The 20643-nt window shown below is 42.3% G+C and overlaps 1 protein-coding gene across 3 annotated transcripts in view; it reads right to left on the bottom strand.

Moving 5' to 3' along the window:
- Positions 1-575: 575 nt before the first annotated feature.
- LOC125465021 (transcription factor HIVEP3) overlaps positions 576-20643 on the bottom strand; it is a 365357-nt gene continuing 345289 nt past the window's right edge. For all 3 annotated transcript variants that reach the window (XM_048558059.2, XM_059654309.1, XM_048558060.2), the window contains 3 exons: positions 17668-17766; positions 7710-8839; positions 576-4232 (listed from right to left, as the gene is read on the bottom strand). In XM_048558059.2, the coding sequence (XP_048414016.1) occupies positions 3258-4232; positions 7710-8839; positions 17668-17766 (2204 nt within the window). In that variant the 3' untranslated portion in view covers positions 576-3257. The remainder of the gene's footprint in view (positions 4233-7709; positions 8840-17667; positions 17767-20643) is intronic.

Here is a 20643-nt window from a genome sequence, read left to right as displayed (position 1 = left end):
CTATGGATTTTTCACAATCACCTCAGAGGAGAGTGGAGATCATGATTTACTGGCATCTTCAACAGTGCAGTATCAAAGGAACGCTGCACTTAAGTCTCAGCCTAGACTTTGCACTCACTGATAATAATGGACTCTGTTGGAAAAGTAGCAAAGATGCTTTGGGCTGTTATTTCATCAATTTGTAGATGTAATGGGGTCTGCCCTCGTGACCATAACAGTGACATTCTACAAAGCAGTTCAAGTTACACACATTTCTTCCCTCAGGATGCTTAGGTTTTGGTCTCCTCCTCTGGATGTGTTCAGCCACATTGTGAGACATTCACTGGGGCAGTCTCATTACCAGCTGGCCTCACCATTTACAAATTGGGAAATGGGGTGGGGGCATTTACAGATTTCTACCAATAATCATTCAAGAATTGCCATGGAGCTACAAAAACAGTTAATCTACCTTCAAAATATTCTAATACACTTTAAAAAAAGCCTAGCATCAGAGGATTAAACAAGCAACACCGGAGGCAAGGGCAATGAGACAACCCTGGAAACGCGTCGAGTTTGTAAAATTTATTCCAACATGCTTTTTAAAAAATATGCCCAACTCCTTTACCAACTTTGAACAGTGGTAAAGACAAATAGAATACCTGTGAAAAACATTTCCATTAACAGTACAGATGTGTAGGTGTACAATAGGGATCACAGACATCAAATACTGACCTCCAGGTCTTTTATTTTTTTCTTCCTTTTTTTTCTTATTTTTTTAAAATTTATTTTCTTTTATTTTACAGTGATCTCTGTGCTTTTGTTACCTGCATTTATATATGGTTTCACCCCATACAAGTGTTGCAAGGTGCAGTACTAGAAATTGGTGTTTCAAAATAATTACAGGCAATTTTACCAATTACATAGAATACCTATATGTATTTACAGTTGTCTTTTGGAATGTATTGCCTTTTTTAACAAAAAATGTATATAAACTTTTTCTTTTAAACAGACAACATTATTACACAATCTCTGAAAAGGAGAACAATTAATATTCTTGAAAAGTATCAAATTTAACAAGACAGGTTTCACGTTAACACTACAGGAATTAAAGTGGGATTAAGTGCCAAACTGCTGATATCATGCAAGTGTACAATTCAAGATCTTCCTTTTTCTTTCATCTAAAAAGTCTTCAAGACTGCCAAATATTTTGGCATCAATTTTTTTTAAATATAAAAAAAAGAGACAGTGCTCCTTTTCACTGGACCATGCAGGCTTGGTTCTGAGGCTTATTTAAGTGAAAATACTGCTGATTTAATAATGCACCCATTTTGTTTGTCTTAAGAAAATTAACAGTCAGTGATATGTTACGTAAATTCATTCAGAAAATCAGTCAGCTGGCCTTAAACAGTAACATTACGCTACAATGATCAAACTTGCATCAAAGCCCGAATGAGACAGCACGGGAACTCCGTAATTCTGAAACAAGAACGCTGTCTCTTTGAATTCATCACGCACAGTGGAATAAGGTTTCCCTGGCTGTAAACAGAGCATTTTCCAAGTAGAAACATGATAATTATAAAGGAATATTATATTTCAATGCCAAAAGCAATTATTTTCATAAAAATGGGCAACATTTTTAAAGTGAAAAGGGTCATTAAGTGGAGAAAAGGGGTTATGAGATTTGATAATCAAACAACGGACGCAGGCAAACCTTCAGACCACTGCAGTAATGGGGAATTTCTAATTTTGCATTTGCTAGCTATATTTAAAATAATACTATGCAGAAGCAATTGAGTGCAGCCAAAATGATGGAATGTCAGAGGGCAAATATAAAACTTAAGAACTCTTTCACATCACCTATATTCCACTTGAAAGTGTCTGAAATGCTTTTAAGTGCATTTTATGTAGATTACATTTATATCTAAAATTACATTCAATAGAACTGACAAAGTATTGCAGACTGTGGACAAAACCTTTTTCAATTAAGTCAAGGTACTAAAAAGACACTATTGAAAAGACAGTCCACCAGTAACTGTCCTCAGCTTTTCTCTCCCCATCCCCACCCAAAAAAGGCCACAACAAACATCAAAAATAAGTAAAAATAGGAGGTTCTCCAAAAGCATCTTTGGACTTGGGAACTGCGCATCTTCAATTCATTATTTAAAAGTTCTGCATCTCAAAATTGTTAACATTGCTGGATAAAGAAGAGAGATGATGGTCCAAATAGTTTACCTACCACCATCCTGGTAGTCACATGGCAAATGACTAATTACGGCAATAAATCTCTTATCACTTAGTCTACGACACAGCCAGACATGAAACAAATAAAGCCCTCAGTAGCGGACAGCTTTGGGAACTGTAGGACTAACAGCTCCTCTCGAGCATTAAATAGCAGATTTTTCACAGGGTACTGACATGATTTGTAGTTCAGGATGCAACTGGTTGATCTTTTGGGTCAGTGTTTTATTACAAAGCTATATTCCTAAACAAAATGGACCCCCACAGTCTGGAATCTGTGATATTGTGCAACTTTGCTGCACAACTGATTTTTCCTTGTTTTAAAATGTTTTAAATTCTGTTTTCTCTAGACTAATAGAAGGTGTTAAATGTGAAAGAATCCTTATCAGGATAGCCTAAGTGCTGAGAGTCAATCATTGCAAAAGGGTAAACAAAATCATGGTCAAAATCAAGCAATTGTTTTGTAATCATTTCTGCTTCAGAAGCTATAAAAAGCGCACAGAAAGACCACCAAGATGCTGAGAAAATGTAGCCATTTATAAACAATTAAATACAGAATACAATAAATATGCTTCATAGAATTATTTCTGTACACAAGCAGTTTACATTTTATCAATATAAAAATAAGTCTTCAGTGCATCATCACACCAATGTTTTAATCCCTTTTGTTTCACGTCATTTGACTCAAAGTAATTCCAAATGAAAAAACAGACAGCTACTCTGAATCAATTACATTGCTTTTAAAAATATTCACAGCCTCAAATCATTTTCTCTTCACCCTTCCCCCCCCCCCTTCTCATCCTATACATCTGTAGCCACAAAATAAGAGAAAGGCACAAGTAACTGTGTACATTTAAATAATACTGGACTTGGACAATTTTAAACAGGAATTTTCTGATGATTTTGGTCATGTTTACAATATATATATATATATGCGAATGTTTTGTTCGAACAACATTCATGAGTATGAGGAAGGAAAATAGTGTTGACAAATGCCCACTGCATCTTCTTCAAAAGGTGAATCTGCATGGCTGTGGATGCTATGAACTTCCTGTCTTATTGTCCTTTTGCATATCAAGGTGCACAAAGCCTTCATCTTTATACTCCGGGCTGCTTCCGCTTTGCGTTCTAACTGGGTGACATTGTCCACTTGAAGCAGTCCTGCCAGTACAGGTTTGGAAAGAGCGGGAAGGATTTGAAGACTCTGATGAACTACTGCTGCTTCCCTGTAAAGGATGTGCAGGTTGCGTGGTGGCTAAAGTGCAGGCTGACTCATAGTAGGTGCCTGAACACCCAAACTGCTTCTTGCTCACATCCTTTGAAGATCCTTCTCCACTTGTCGAAGGCTTTGGAGAGTGCTCGTGGCTGGTGCTGGGGCTGTCCAGTCTGGCTGAGCCAGCATCTTGCCCCAAGTGGCTCAGAGCGGCGATAGTGCTGGGTTCAGAATAAATTGGTACCCTGTATTCCTCCTGTTTGTATGTTGCTGTTTCTTCTAGCTCAACAGTCTCTATCCTCTGTAAAGTAACGCTTGGTTTACTACTTCTAGCAAGAGAAGGTACTGTCACAACAGGGGCTGTAGGAACTGAAAGCTGTGGCAAAGGCAAAGATTTTGAAGTCACTGCTTCGGCTGATTTGGGTCTCAGCAAAACTCCTTCTTCGAAATGTACTGTGGTCTCTGTCCTAGTTGCACTAAAGGAATCAAGTGCAGTTGGATTCACAGGAATGCCTGACTGTAGAGAGACTATTGCAGAAGGCACCAAGCCTAAATGACAGCCTGGCCTTGATTGAACCATCTGAATTCCACCAATTGGAATCATGGGGTAGGGTGTCCTGACCAGCTGCTGTGAGTGCAGAGGAAGATGACTGAAAACATAATCTTGTGCGGTCCCAGTCAGCCCACTGTAACTTTGTCCTTCCAGTGCAGTTTGAGTATTTCTTGAAGAAAGAAAATGCAAGGCGTGGGATGGTGTACTTGGCTCTTCGTGTATACTGTGATAGCCCATTCTAGACATCTTCTGTACAGGAGAGAAAGAAGGGAAGATTAATTACATCTTTCGGACAACAGTTATTTCTTATTATCTTTTGATTACTATTTCTATACTCCCTAAATTCTGAACTTCTACATATCACAATTTTATTCAGTTCACCATTTATATTTGTGTATCAGCTGCCTAGATCTTAAACTCTGGGATTCCCTCCATTCCTGTCTCTGCCTCTTGACTCCCATTAAAGATGTTCCTTAAAATGCACTCCCTTGACCAAGCTTTTAATCACTGGTCCAATATCTCCTTCATCAATTCACTGTCAAATTATCATTTCTGTGAAGTCCCTTGGAATATTAATGGTCGGCTGTTGAATTTTTCTTTGGGCAAATATATTCACAGAACTCCAGACCAATGCAAAATATTATTAATGGTTCCTTCTAATGTACACTTCTTGTGCTGGAATTTTAAACGCTCACAGCCTTACCCTTGCACTTCTTTAAATTTCTCATCGTGCATTCACGTCCCTCTCATTCTTTGAAGATCCTACTTAAATTTCAACCCCTCTTGACATCCTCATGTTGCCTATTTCTTTTCCTTGCACCTCTGCAGCACCTTTAGATGTTTTCTACATTAAGGCATTGTAAAAATGCTATCCGAGTAGTCACTACAGGTGATAAACTTGGTACAAGCTCAGTTTCACTTGTGGGAAGAACAAGAACTGGGAGTCACAGATGCAAATCAGTTGCTAACAATCCAACATGGAATTTATGAGAATCTGTTTTAAACAGAAACAAAAACAAAGTTGCTGGAAAAGCTCAGCAGGTCTGGCAGCATCTATGGAGGAGAAAACAGAGTTAACGTTTCGGGTCCGGTAACCCTTCCTCAGAACGGAGGTGCTGCCAGACCTGCTGAGCTTTTCCAGCAACTTTGTTTTTGTTCCTGATTTATAGCGTCCGCTGTTTCGCAGAGGCTGTGGAATGTGGAAACTGCTACCAAGTGGGAATAGTTGAGATGTATGGTATGTATAGCTCTCATTGTGAGTCGGGACCCTCAAATGCGGTCACAGAGGTAACATTTGGCGTTGAGCGCCCCCCTCCCCCCCACCCAGGATTTGAAATGTCTAAAACTAAGGGTACATGCATTTAAGGCAAGCGAGGAAAAGTTCAAAGAAGATTTAAGGGGTAAGTTTTTGTTAAAAACACTGGAAGTAGGAGTCATCTGGAATGTGTTGCCAGGGGTGATGGTGGAGCCATATACAATAGGGGTGTTTCACTGACTTAGATAAGCATATGAATATGCAAGGAATGGGGGGGATATGGACCAAGGCCAGGCAGAAAGGATTAGTTTGAATTGGCGTCATGCTGAGCCCAACGTTGTGGGCCGAACAGCCCGTTCCTGTGCTGTACAGTTATATGTTCCACATCCTATGGATGTGGAGAGGAAGCATTCCTGTCTGGAGGTAGTGAGAGGGTTAGCCTTGAAACACTGGATCAATGCTCCCCAACAGCAAGGCATGGAGGGCGAACTCAAAATGCTCCTCAATTTCAAAAGACAATTTTAGTGGTTAATGCTGAGTGAGCTCAAGATGCCTGTGCACTAACTTGGCACGTTAGAAGCTGGAAAGTGTAATTTGGTTACGGATGCAGAGTAAGAATAAATGGAAGGTTATGCAGCTGAGCTGTGAAGATGAGTGATGGCTTCAGATCTGGACATGTTCTGCTCCGGTCTGTCTGTTGTACGGGCTCCTTTCCCTGGGCTAACAATTCTACTTCATAGACACTGGCAGCTAGATCAAAGGGGTGAAGGTGGGAGAGGATTAGAATGTGTGTTTGGGGTGGAGAGGAACTGGGAAGAGAGGCAGCTGAGTAAATAAGTGATGGAGAGGGATTTGGAAAGAAATGTTGGTCTGTATGAGCAAGAGGGCTTTGGAAAGGGGCTTCTGTGCATGTGTGTTTTTACTGTAAACCGTTTGTAACAATGAGCATTGTTAGGGGAGGAAGCTGTTTTTGTTCTAATCAACCAAAGGCATATTCATGACACATGGATCATATTGAGTGCTTTTCGATACAGAGTAAAGCTCCCTCGGAATGCTCCCAATCATGTACTGCTGCCCATGTCGATAGCAGCATTGTGGAAGCACTGGTGGTAATTACATTACGGTGGTCTTAATTATATTACATCTAAGGCCAATTCACAGAAATGCTGTCAAAGTAACAGGGAACAGAAACAGGAGATGCCAAAGGAAAAAAAAAGTGAAAGGGAAATGTGTGCAAACAGATGTTTATGCAAAAACATAGCTAAGGAATAAATTGCAGTTTGCAGTAAAATGTGCCTCAGAATGTTAGCTATCATCAGCTGACTCAGCATTTAACTTGCAAAGTGCTCAAAGGTAAAAATCAGCATCTGATTCCAACGCAGACAAGGGAAAGCAGAAAGAAAACAAGTTAACAAAAAAAATTGTCTGCTGCCAGAAAGTGAATGCTGATCGCTACTTATCTGGACTCTTGAGAAAACACTCAACATCACAGTCTGGAAAATTCAGCATGGTTGTAGCTAACAAAAGGCATGGTGGCATTGTGGTTATGTTACCGGACTATTAAACCATAGGCTGAGAGCTTGAATTCAAAGTTTGAGAACATCATAGAATCATACCGAACAGAAGAGGCCTTTCAGCCCATCGAGTATGTACCACCAAAATATTCTACTACCTACACCAGTCCCACTTTCCCACACTAGGCCCAAAACCGGGAAACTGAAATCAAAAAAAAGTGAGTACAAAACTGTTGGAAAGTTATGAATGGTCAACTTGTTTGCTGATATCCTTTACGAAGGAACCCCTTCTGGCCTTCAGTTCCATTACAACATGGTTGCTTTTTAAACTGCCTGATGAAATGCCCAGCATGCCACAAGTCAAAAATGCCAGACAGCAACTAAAGTGGGGCAATAAATGCTGGCCCTGCCATTGATGTCCACATTCCAAGAGTGATCAGACAAAAGATCATTCCGTAGGTTTTTGGCTTTAAGACCGGTCCTAACTGCACATCTCTGGTTGGCTCTGATAAAATGAATGCAGTTAATGGGCTTTTTAGGCCATTTCAGGGGAAGTGAGGAGTCAACCATATTACTGTGTATTTGGAGTAATATACAGGACAGAACAGATAAGGATGACCGATTTGCTTCTCTCAGGAGGGTCAGTGAATCAGGTGGGGTCTCTCAACAACCCGGCATGCTTATGCTTACTATTACTGATACTAGCTTTGTTAATTCCAGATTAGTTAGTTAATTGAATTTAAATTCCACAATTGCTGTCATGAGATTTGAACTTGTGTTCCTGGATTTTTAGTCAAGGCTTCAGAGTTAGCCCAAAGCCACTTGCTACTGAGCCTTGATTATCTGAAAGACAGAAGAGGAATTGCAGAGCTGAACTAGATGTGCCTAGTACTAGTAACGGTTAAGCAGTTCTTCACCACTGGGGAGAACTTGATGAAGTACCTTTATCTTTCTTACCATTTTAGATTCAGATTGTTCCAGCTCTTTGCTAGATATCCTTGGAGGTAGACCCAATGAAGATGAGCCACTGTGCTTTGCAGGAAAAGAAGAGCCTTGGGCACTCTGCCAACTTGATGTCAGGCATTTACTTGGCAATTCATCCTTTACTGGGGATAAGTGTCTTAAAGACGATTCTTTCTGTACTGGTGACGGTTGTCTCCTTGGAGAGATCTCTCTTGCTGGAGAAAGGTACCTTGAAGGCAACATTTTCATACCTGGTGACAAAGTTCTCCCAGGTGACACATCTCTTTCTGGTGATAAACGCGCTTGAGGTGACACTCTCCCAGACGACACTTCGATCCTTGGTGATAGACATCTCTTTGGTGACACCTCTCTGCCTGGAGAGAGACGTCTCCTTGGTGACATACCTCTCCCTGGTGATGGGCAGCTCCTGGATGATAATTCTCTGCCTGGTGAAAAATGTCTCCGAGGGGACATCTCTTTTGGTGGGGACAAGTGCTCTTGAACCAATGCGTCTCTTTCTGGTGATGTGTGTTTCCCAGATGGGATGTCCCCGCCTGGATATAAAAGGCTACTAGGTGAAGATTCCCTTTTTGGAGACCATGGCCTTCTAGGTGAAGTGTCTCTTGGTGGTGAAATATCTGGACTTAGCATGGTCTGCCTTTTCAGCAGAGGATCTCCTTGCATCGGTAAAAATTGTTCAGCAGATGTCAATGGTGGCATTGAGATACTTCCTTCAGGTTTTGCCTGTGAGACACCATGACACACAGGAACCATGCCTGACTCTGAGGATTTCATTGGATTTGCAGTATGAAGTTGAGGTGGTGACATGGGGTAACCTGTCAATGAATACTGACTGGTTAAACTAGATCCCTGCTTTGAAGTGGTCTCTAGTGACAGGATGGAAGTTTCCCCTCTGTATGACGTTGACACAGTCCCAGTGGTTTGTGAACTGGTACTTGCAATCTCTGAAGATTTCACAAACTGTTCCTCTTCCTCCTCCTCTTCATCATCATCGTCATTGTCGTCATCATCATCTGACTCCTCAACATCTGAAAACTGATGCTCTTCGGCTGGGTCTGTGCCCTCAATTTCTTCTGATTTCTTCAACTTTTCCTCACTGGTTCCTAAATCAGAGATATGGGGAAAAATGCAGGATTAAAAAAAGTAAACATTTCATCATATTGTCTGATATGGAGACAAATTAATGCACTCACCATCTCATTAAAGTAACAAGCGAAAGTACACCAACCACCCAGAAATCTTTCATTCTAGAGGGAGCTAAATCTAAGGTTTGACTCGTCTTTTATAGCATCAGTTTTTTTAGAAATCTATATTCCAATACTTACAGGAGGCCCCTCAGGACGGTCTATAATCGCAAAGGATTTCTTCCCTTTGCTACTGACAGAGGCAGCACTCTTTATATAAATAACTAGGATACAGTGGACTTAGTTAATATGAAAATATTCTAAATGCGTCAGAAACCTGGCACCAAATTTAGTCCCATTCGCTATCTGTTCTGTCAAATGAGTCATTTGTGTCTGTAAAATGGCTGTTTTTATTTTACTTCAATGTGGTATTCCGAACCACAACCTGAAATTCACTGCTACTCCTTCGAGTGAGAACAGGCAAGGATTTTACAATGCGCATCTTCCGACAGATAGCACTTCCGGCCTCTAAGTGGCCTCCTCTGGCCAGACACGACATCTCATTGGCAGAGAGCACTTTGCATTTCATTCAAACCTAAGCTGCTTCTGGAAGACTCCCTTCAAATGTAACTAAAAGTCCTCCAAACGTAACTAGTAGAAGGCAGAGGCTTCAGTCCAGTGAAGGTCAAGTTCAAGGGGAAATGAGGGGGACTTCAGCGAAATACATGTTCAGGTTCTTGCTCCTTTGTGAGATTACCAGAGGCAGGCTCAGTATCAGGAGAGGCTATCCACTTGGTAGGCCAAGTAGCTAAACTGGATGACTACAAGCCCATTTGAATGGACTAATTCAATTACTCGGGACATCCCCACTGTGGGGAAATTGAGCAGGGGCTTGGAGGTGGCTTGCTCGTGGCTGGTCATGGGGGGGGGAAGCCAAAAAGCCTCCTGTTTTAACATCTCCCAGCTGCCCTCCTTCTGAAAGGTTCTCCCCATCTCGGTGGCCCTGCAGAGGTGCTCCCCCCATCTTCTTAATTGGATTTTCACTTCTTCAGAGGGGCCTGTAATTGCGGGAATCAACTTGTCCGTTCCCCCCCATCCCCTCACTACAAATTGGATCAAGAGGTGGGCTCTTAATTACCTCAGAAAATCTCAAATGGACCTTTGACAGTCAGGAGTGAAGAACTGACACCAAGTCTCTCTCACATTCTAAACGGAAGATTCTGGCCATTGTTTCAAATCAGACTCTTTTCCTCACACTGGCTTAATTATTTGTTCAGTGCAGCATTTACAGTAGACACCAACAAAAAGCAGAACAGTTCAGGAAGAGCCACGTAAATTGCAAAGCCATGATTTTTGTCCAAAAGCAACAAACCTTTTTATTCTGTCAGGGTCATGAATCAGTGTCCTTTGAAGCCCTCTCTTCAGCTGTCAAATGCACAATAGGAAACTCGCAGACAGTCTCAGACGATCCCTGTGTTTACAATTGTCTATTTATAACTTCCAATGTCGCAGCACATCCCCTGAATCTTTAGGCTGGTGCTGCCGATATTTTTTATTATATTCGGAATGCTTGTAGCTATTCAGAACAAGGCAGCCCATTTGATCAGCAGCCCCTTCCACCACCTTTGAAGCTTGCTTCCCCCATTGCAGAGGCAGCAGTTTGTGCTATCTATGAGACGCCCTGCAGTAATTCAGCAAGGCTCATTTGACAGGACTCTTCTCCAACAAAACAGTGGCATCGATCATCTGGGAAAACATAGGAAACCACCATCTGAAAATTTGCCTCTTCCAAGCCACATGCCATCCTGACTTGGAGCTATAACTCAGTTGGATCAAAATCGTAGAACTCGCCTTCCTAACAGCACCCAGACTCCAGATTCAAGAAAGCAGCTCACCGCCATCACCTTCACCAGCATAATTAAAAGAATGGGCAATGAATGCTGTTCTCGTCAATGACACCCACATTTAATTCATTCACTAAACAACAAAATTACATCGATTAAAGCATTTGGTTCCTGTATTGCTGATTCTAATACGTTCGTGTACTACCTGGGAATCCTCCCACCTTATTAGGGATTCCTTTTATTACTTTATCACTCAAGCATTTAGTTAACATTTTCTGAAAGGAACCTATGCTTTTTGCTCCAGACGCCACTTCTAGTAATGAATTCTATACTATAAATCATATTCCAAAGTAAAAACATTTCTTCTGAATTCTGCTATGGATTTATTAATAATTACTTTATTAGTTATGGCCATAAATATTATGGTTATTCATAACTTTCAATGAGCATGGAATAATTGTTGTATTACTGTGAAACAGAAAACACTGGAGCAGGAGTAGCGTATCCAGGCACTGGACTCCATTCAATTAAATCACAGCCGATCTGAACTTGAACCTCACTCCCTGCCTTTGCTGCAGATCCCAATAAATGTTTAGGAGCTCTCCACCAAAGCAGGGGGCTCATTCGTGTCTTCCCTGTTGAATCCTTTTAATAGTTCAAACCCGTCAGTAAGCTCCCACTTCTTCTACATGAAACACAAGCCAAGATTATGCAATCCGTACTCATAATGCTTGCAAATCTACTCTGTAACTGATCCAAGGTCAACATGGTCCCTTTGGATTGGTGTATTCTAGAGATCGGGTCTGAGTAATGCTCTGCCTGACTGGAGAATAGCTTTGTCCTCTCTATTCCAGCCCCTTTAAGATAAAGGCCAACATTCATTTAACTTCTTTGATCACTTTTTCTCCCCCATATATAATAGCTCGAATTCTTTAAACTCCTCCACAGTTCCCAGACTTCTGACCATGATGATATTTTTGTTTCATGTTCTTAGATCAAAGTGAATGACCCTGCACGTCCAAACCCCTTTATGTACCCTTTTAACAAAATCTGAACTAACTGCATTATATTAGCGTATGAGGGAACTTTACCCAATTTCTTGCACTGCCAGAGGAAAACAACTGCAACCATAATAACAAAATTAATTTCAGAAACTCCTCCAAAATATTACAGTAGTCCTCAGAGTGACACTGATCTTTACTGCCTGCTGGCATCCAACACTGACTCATTGATTTCTTGAACTTCTTCAGCACCTGCACAACACACCCCTACCACTCCTCATGATGGATCAGCCTACGTTTCCAGGAACAGTGGTGCCATCTGGCCCTGAGTCTCAACACAATCAAGTTCAGAAACAAAAAGAAACTTTTATTTTTGCCATCCATCTAGAAATGCAATCCTACTTACAATTTGCTATGCCACAGGACGGGTGGCCCAGTAAACCATCTTGCTTGGGCTGAGTTTTGGAAACCAAATTATCATTACGTTTTGAGTTATTAATCCACAAAAATGACAAGACATTAGGTAGATTGCCGCCTTGAACTGCTGTTTTGCTAATATTTCTCAGCTCTGCTATCACTGTTGTATTGGAGATCAAATAGCTTCCTCGGAATGTCAAAACCCAGGGAGAGTTAGAATGTGGAACTGACTATCGCATGGAATGCTTGCGGTGAATAACATACAGCCATTTAAGGGGAAATGAAACAAGTACACACAGCAGCTGGAATTGAAGACTAACATAACAGATTAGATGAAACATTAATATAGGCATGGACAATTTGGACAAAATGATATATGTTTCTGTGCTGTAATTCTTATAATATCACTGGCCAGTCCGTAAGTGAGCAGAAATGACTGAGTGCCCCACACACACACACCACTAGAAACTCTGCTTCCATCACTCTGGCTAACAAAAGGGTTCATTCATTCTTGCCCTTTCAGTAACAGCAGGGGCCATTGAGCAAAAACTACCCGATATTTTCAATAGATGAGCTTCTGGCTTAGACAAACTCCTCTTGGATTCCCACAGACGATCACTGCAGTCATTCCAGGTGTGAGCTATCAATTCTTTCTATCCCCATCCACAGAGATGAAAACAATTAAAAGCAAAATGCTAACCTTATGCAAACAGTAGTCCTGTTAATGGACTCGATACACTCCAAGTGTCTAAAGTCTTTTGTAATTAAATCAACACGGTTTGTTGCTTGCAACTCCTATCTTTGCAATCTCCTCCAGCCCTAAAATCCTTCAAGAAATGTGTTCCTTAGATTCTGGTCGATTATTTGTCCTGACACATTTGTGCTAGGATTGGTGGGTGTGCCTGGTTCTAAACTCAGGATCACACACCCTTCCTTTAACCCAGCTGTTTCACTTTTCTCTTTTTAGACCCAACTTTAGATCCATCTGTTTTGATTTTGTCCAGATTTTATGGTCACATGTACTATTTTTGTCACTTATACTCTTGTTTGCTCATGTGCTTCTGTGAAGTTTTGTTTAGTAACATTAATAGGAAGCATCCCTGGGAAGTTGTTACGTTTAAGGTGCTTGACAATTGCAAGTTATTGTTGTTGATCTAAACTCATTAATGGCCTTTTTAAAGTCACTGCCTTCACTCAATGTTTTCCCGGTTCTTCGGAAAGCACACATCCTGCTAGGATTAGTCCTGCCTTCAGCCCCTCTCGTAACTTATCCAAGAACAGGAGGTCTAGCTGTTCGACTATGGGATGCATCACAGCCAAGCTGACCCTGTCTACAGAAGTAGCACTTTACATCCCAGCCCAAATTGGCAACAAAGCAAACAGCAATAGCTTCTGATCACCCTGACGGCTATCAGCATAGGTCATGCTATTTCAGGGCTGCCTAGCCGATTGCAAAGTGGCAGGCTCCATCACACACTTGGCTAGTCAGAGAGCTGCAGAAGCAAACTCACTCTTTATAAAACTCTTCCAGGACAGTGGATTATATAGATGAGTATGTCTGCATCAGTGGTTACTGTATTATTATCTTTAATATGAACAGCTGCTAACTATATCAGGTATCAGCTCTGGCACCTTCACAATGTCCCAATGTGCTCTGTGGGCAATCAAGCACTTTTCTGAAGTGCAATGATAGGAAACAATGTATGCACAATACGATCCCACAAACAGCGACGCGATAAACACCAGTTAACATGTTTCAGTCTTGTCGGTCAACGGTTAAATATTGATCACGACACAGTGGCGTTCTTGTCCTTTGAAGTACTGACAGCAGCTGTTTTATGTCCTTTTGAGGGGGCAGATGGGTCCTTTGTCTGACATAGCATCTTAAAAGGTGGTACCTGAAAACAATATTCCCCCTGTACCATACTGACATGTCAGCATCGTTTCTACACTCAACTCTGGATTGGGGTTCCCAAAGCCTCTACTAGGAAACTAAAGATTTTGCTCATTCTTTCGATGTATCTGCCTCAGGTGCATGTTTTTAAATAATTCACAAAAAGCCAACTTGCCTCAGTCATTTTGATCACAAATCTCAACTCAAGCACTTCTGAATAACGATACCTCTAAACCTCACTGCAGAACACATCTGATAACAGAAGGTTCTGGGCCTGTAGCTAGAACTCTGAATTCCTCATAAGAACATTATGTTCTTTACTCTAAATAGACTGTGTTTACTGTAGAATAAATACTGCTCTAAATCCTGCCATCAGTCCCTCCTCAACTCCAGTTCTTTGACAGGGATAATGATGTCAATGCATATCATTGATTTAATTTGCTCTGGGCCTGGGAGTGTAGTAGATTCTCTGGATGCAGATTACAGGAATCTGAGCAAGAATTGAAGCTCCCAATGGAGCCAGTCTGCCATTCCTCTATCCTTTGGTTGTCCATGACCTCTGGCACAGGAATCTGAAATTCTACACAGTGACTAACCTCAGAGGGACCTCAACCTCTTTGGGAACTAAATGTGGCAGCCATTTCATTTCAATGCAAATTTTAAAAATTTGATTATGTCAAATGCATCCTTGAAATGTCAGTTCTTCACCTTTAGGCTCGCCTAAATGGACAGCAGCTAACCTTTGATTACAGGTAAAGTTTCATGCTCAGATATTGTGACTGTAATCTTCACTAATGACAAGAAGGGTTATCATGTCAACCAACATTGGTATCAGTTCAAAAAATTAGCGGCAATTAATCTGGTCGACTTGGGGACCTTGCAGCCGTCCATCAGGTATTTTTCTTTCAGCGCAAAGCTCACTCAGCTGATGATTCACATCACGGAACAGGGTCTGGAACCCGATCGTGCTGTGAGATTATTTCCTGGGCAGGTGGCCTATGATGGAATTGTAGGCAGACCTCCAAATTACTTGAGGAATACTGAAGGCCAATGGTAAGTGTCAAGTGTTACTTCAGATGGATTGATATCAGCACAGATTTTTCTGCACATAAATCAACCTTTTCATTCACAGGGCAATTATTAACTAGTTCCACAACCTTAAATAAAACAAAGAACTGTTGTTGCTGGAAATCTGAAACAAAAACAGAAATTGCTGGAGAAATTCAATAGGTCAGGCAGAAACGGAGACAAAAAAGTTAACATTTTGAGTCCAGTGACCTTTCTGATGTTGCCAGACCTGCCGAGTTTCTCCTGCAATTTCTGTTTTTGCCACATCTTAAGTGCCTGGATGGCTCAGATTCAACAACAAACAACTTTCGTTCATATCACAGATAGTAGGAACTGCAGATGCTGGACAATCCGAGATAACAAGGTGTGGAGCTGGATGAACACAGCAGGCCAAGCAGCATCTTAGGAGCAGGAAAGCCGACATTTTGGACCCAGACCCTCCTTCAGAAATGGGGGAGGGGAAGAGAGTACTGAAATAAATAGGGAGAGAGGGGAAGGTGGATCCAAGATGGATAGAGGAGAAGTTAGGTGGAGAGGAGACAGACAAGTTAAAGAGGCGGGGATGGAGCCAGTAAAGGAGGGTGTAGGTGGGGAGGTACAGAGGGGATAGGTCAGTCCAGGGAGGGCGGGCAGGTCAAGGGGGCGGGATGAGGTTAGTAGGTAGGAAATGGAGGTGCGGCTTGAGGTGAGAGAAGGGGATAGGTGAGAGGAAGAACAGGTTAATGAGGTGGGGACGAGCTGGGCTGGTTTTGGGAGGCGGTAGGGGGAGGGGAGGTTTTGAAGCTTGCTTGTGAAATCCACATTGAGACCACTGGGCTGCAGGGTTCCCAAGCGGAATATGAGTTGCTGTTCCTGCAACATTCAGGTGGCATCGTTGTGGCACTGCAGGAGGCCCAGGATGGACATGTTGGCTAAGGAATGGGAGGGGGGAGTTGAAATGGTTCGCGACTGGGAGGTGCAATTTTTTATTGCGAACCGAGCGTAGGTGTTCTGTAAAGCCGTCCCCAAGCCTCCGCTTGGTTTCCCCGATGTAGAGGCCACAGTGGGTACAGCGAATGCAGTATACCACATTAGCACATGTGCAGGTGAACATCTGCTTGATGTGGAAGGTCTTCTTGGGCCTGGGATGGGCGGGGGGGGGGGGGGGGGGGGGTGAGGGAGGTGGTGCAGGGGCAGGTTCAGCACTTCCTGCGGTTGCAGGGAAAAGTGCTAGGTGTGGTGGGGCTGGAGGGGAGTGTGGAGCTGTCAAGGGAGTCACGGAGAGAGTGGTCCCTCCAGAAAGCAGACAAAGGTGGGGAGGGAAAAATGACTTTGGTGGTGGGGTTGGATTGCAGATGGCGGAAGATTTTTTTTTCTCTCCACCTAGTTCCTCTATCCGTCTTCGATCCACTTCCCCCTCTCTCCCTGTTTATTTCAGAACCTTCTTCCCCTCCCCCATTTCTGAAGAAGGGTGTCGGCCCGAAATGTCAGCCTTCCTGCTCCTCTGATGCTGCTTGGCCTGCTGTGTTCATCCAGCTCCACACCTTGTTAACTTTCCTTCATGTAGTGGCTTCAGCCTGGTAAAACATTCCAAGGTGCTTCACAGGAGCACAGTCAGAAGTTCAAAAAGGTTGGTCTATCCGTACCTCCCTCTCTCTCTCTCTTCTCTCTAAGATGTCCCTTAAAACTTACCTCTTTGCCCATACTGTTGGTCACCTGTCCTAATATCACCCAGTGTGGCCCCGAATCAGAATACTGTCCTTGTGAAGTACCTTGGGATATTCTACTATGTTAACGAGGTTAAATAAATGCAAATTGTCGGACAACAATATAAGTCACGTTTAATTTTCTCCAGCAACACTACAGGCTGCTCTTCCAACGTAGCACACAACCCATAAGATGAACCATAACATCCCACTAAAAGTCCCAAAAGGAGAGAAAAGTGGGAAATTTTGTAAACACTTTTGGACTGCGTTAAAGGCCCCTTGGCTTCTCCCTGACATATACACTGGATCACGTTCTACAAACTGCGAGCTCTCAGCCTGCATTTTGGGTTTAATTTTCTTTTCCCTCTTCTGGGCAATAGATGAGAAGTATTCACAAACTAATGATTCATCTGTTGAACCATATGAAAATTGCACCCTCCGTCATTAATGAGTCCCAGATTTTCTGGCTCAGAGGCAGAGACACTACTAACGGGGCAACAGAAACTGCACCTCCACCACCGCCCCCCTCCACCACCCCGACTCCCCACCTTCCTGTTTAAGGTTAATGGAGTAGGAGGTTGTAAATTTGCAATGTGCATTTGTGGCACATGTCAATGACAGCACTTTAACTCACAGCCACAACAGAGTGACAGTACAGGTAGGCACTTTGCTACTTTTCCCATAGATTGTGAACCCAATGGAAATGACCTTCTGTCATTTGAGATTGAACCTTTTGAATGGCCTATGAATGCGCTCAAATCAACTGATTGGTTACTTGTTTCTGGCAGAAAATTTTAAGCCCTGTTGTTAGGGTGAAAGCCACAGTGAAGCAGCAGTTCAAAATACAAATCATTAAACATTCCCATCGGGATTAATTGATGCAACACGTCCAAGGTACCTTCTTCAGATTCCACGTCTTCCATTAATGCAACAGCCACTCCCATCTCCTGGCACTTCTTACTGTGAGCCTTTGACTTCATGTGCTTTGTCAAGTTCCCTGAAGAACACAAACAGTGAGGAGTTTAGCTGGTTTGAGGCAGTAAATCACATTCGGCTGCTACTTGGCTGAATGGCCAGTCTCTGCTCAATTAACGTCTCAATGAGGCTAATCTGCTTCCTCAGGCAATCTCCTTCCAAAGCTTCATAAATCAACCTAATGACACTGTGCTGTAATGTTGCTCAGCATTGGCTGTGTGAAGAGGCGAAGCTGATCTATCACCTGGTGACAGCAAGGTTGTGATCTAAATGACTCAAATGCTCAAATACTTTTCCCCCTCTGCTTGTCTATTTTATAGCCTCTCATCGACTGTTGAGGTTCCTGCAATCAGTTTCTAGCAATACAGCATCTATGACAGCGCAACATTCAGAATTGATGCATCGTGCATTTTGTGTACAGCTAAACGCCTACATTTTAGCATTGGGAGGCACAAGCCTCCCTCATCCCAGCACATAGGGACGGAGGGTTAACAAATGCACCGTCACAATGGTCCACTGAGGCTTAAAGATCAAGGTTCACTTCCCATTCTGTACTTCGATTATTTCATGTCATTGCCACAAAAAGAGCGAGCCAGCATTTACACAGCACCTTTCTCAACCTCACGCTGCCCCAAAGCACTTTACAACCAAACTCTTTTCAAAAAGTAGTCACTGCAGCAGTGGTGCAACCAAATTACAGACAGGAAGAGTCAAATTGCACACAGAAAAATCCTACAACCAGCATCGAGTTAGCGACCAGATTGTCTGTTTTTAGTGATGTCAGTTAAGGAATAAATACAGCACAGTGAAGAGTACTCCACTGATCTTCTTTCAAATTATGCCACAGGACTTTTCACTTCAGAGGGCAACAAGGAACTTCGTTTAATATGGCGTCTGAAAAACAGACCATTCTACACCATTGGGAGTGTCAGATTGGATTTGTATTCAGTTTGTTGAAGGGAGACTCAAACTAACTAACATTTGATTCAGAGGGGAGAATACCTGGCAATGAGCCACAGATGACACTTCAGTCAATGTTAGTTTTGTGCCAGAGAATGTTAGCAGGAAATATCACGAACATGCATACAGCAAGGCAACAATCTTTGTTGCAGCCCTGATTGAGGGAGCTAATGTATTTTCAATGTACATAGAATATTTTGAGCATGGATCAAGACAAGGGGTGGGGGTAATGCCTGAAGAGAGATCACTTGCAAGTATTACTCAAAGTTTCTCTGTCATGTAAACCAAAGCTTAAACTCAGTTTTCATTTTTCTATGCTTTTGCAGAGTCACATCCAGTTCCTATTCTTTACAAAACGTCTCCCAATGATGGTGCTGGTGATAATTTAGCTTTATTAGAGGCTATTGAAATGCTGGTGCCAATACCTACTACTGAAACTGTACTGCTATGCCCAATAAAGCAACTATTGAATGTTTAAGTATCAATGGCTTTAATCAGCAACATGATTAACCAAATTTGCATAAAACAGCACATGCATTATTGCACCATCTCAACAGCACCTCAGTAGTTGCAAGCAAAGGAAGCAAACCTGGACTGTTTTTCTCTGCACATAGGCTGCCAAACCTGGTCAGTATATCCTGATGTAGGAGCAAATTATTGCAGATGCTGGAATCTGTACAGAGAATGACAAATGCTGGAGATCACAGTGGGTCAGCTGTCTGACCTGCTGTGATGTCCAGCAATTGTTGTGTTCAGCATATTCTGATGACCCCTTACATCAGGCCAGCGGTTGGGCCAGCAGTGCAACTCTCACACTGCTAAATGCTGTGACATCTCTTTACATTAGGGGTGGTCTAACGTTGCAAAGGTAAAGACGGTGACTTTGAAATTCAGCGCAGGCGTAGAACTGGAAACATAAGGAAAGGACAGACTCGTATTTCTTTAGCATCCTTTCTAACTACAGGCCTTCCCAAAGCACCTTGACCGTAATGAAGTACAATGGGAATTTCAGTCACTATCGTAACATGGCAACCAATTCATGCACAGCAAGTTCCCACAAACAGCAATATGGCACTGATCAGACAGATATGGGCTGAGAGATAAAAACTGGTCCATGATAAAGAGGAGAACGCTCATGCCCTTCTAGTGTGATAGTGGGGGGGGGGGAACTTTTACATCTGCATGGTTGTCCTGCAGGCAGCACAGAAGGAAGACAGTGACCTGTCTTTTGCAGCATCACATTTGAAAGCTGTGGGAAAAGACTCAAAGCAAGTCATGATTGTTCCAATTCTGCTGAGTGGGTTCAGAATTTCCCCTTCCATTTTCAGCAGAGCTGGTGTCGGGAATACTGGTCATTTTTTAAATCAATTGCAGTCTTCCAACAAAAGACCATTGTGTTTCAACCAGAATGCTGCCAGGGGTGCAGCATGTCTATGGAATGATTAGAGAGACTGGGGCTTTTCTCTCCAGGGCAGAAAAGGGGAGATTTAATAGTATTATTTAAAATCATGAACAGTATTAGCAGAATCGTTCACGATATTGTGTTTAAGTGGCAGAAGGGTAGATTAATAGAAAACAAAGATTGAAGGAATTGAAACAAAGATTGAAGATTTGACAGAACAGCCAGAAAGAAGTGGGGAGGAAAAGCTTTGTTTGCGAAACACAGTGAGCTGCTGAGATTTGGAAAACATGGTCAGAAAGAGGGGTGAAAGCAGATTCAAAAATAAATAAATAATTTTCAAAAGAGAATCGGATGAATACATGAAGTGCAGAGGTTGCAGGGCTACAGTGTAAGTACAGAAGAGTATGACTAATTGTGTAGTTCTTTAAACAGCTGGTGCAGGATCAAAGGCTGAATGCCTTGTGTTTGTGCTGCTTCATTCTGATTTTCCTACCAGCTCTGCATTGCATTGCCTTCGCAAGGATTGGCAGATGTTCG

This window comes from Stegostoma tigrinum, chromosome 24 (genome assembly GCF_030684315.1).
Source record: "Stegostoma tigrinum isolate sSteTig4 chromosome 24, sSteTig4.hap1, whole genome shotgun sequence".
NCBI classification, from domain to species: Eukaryota; Metazoa; Chordata; class Chondrichthyes; order Orectolobiformes; family Stegostomatidae; genus Stegostoma; species Stegostoma tigrinum.
This window is presented reverse-complemented; position numbering and strand designations above follow the sequence as displayed.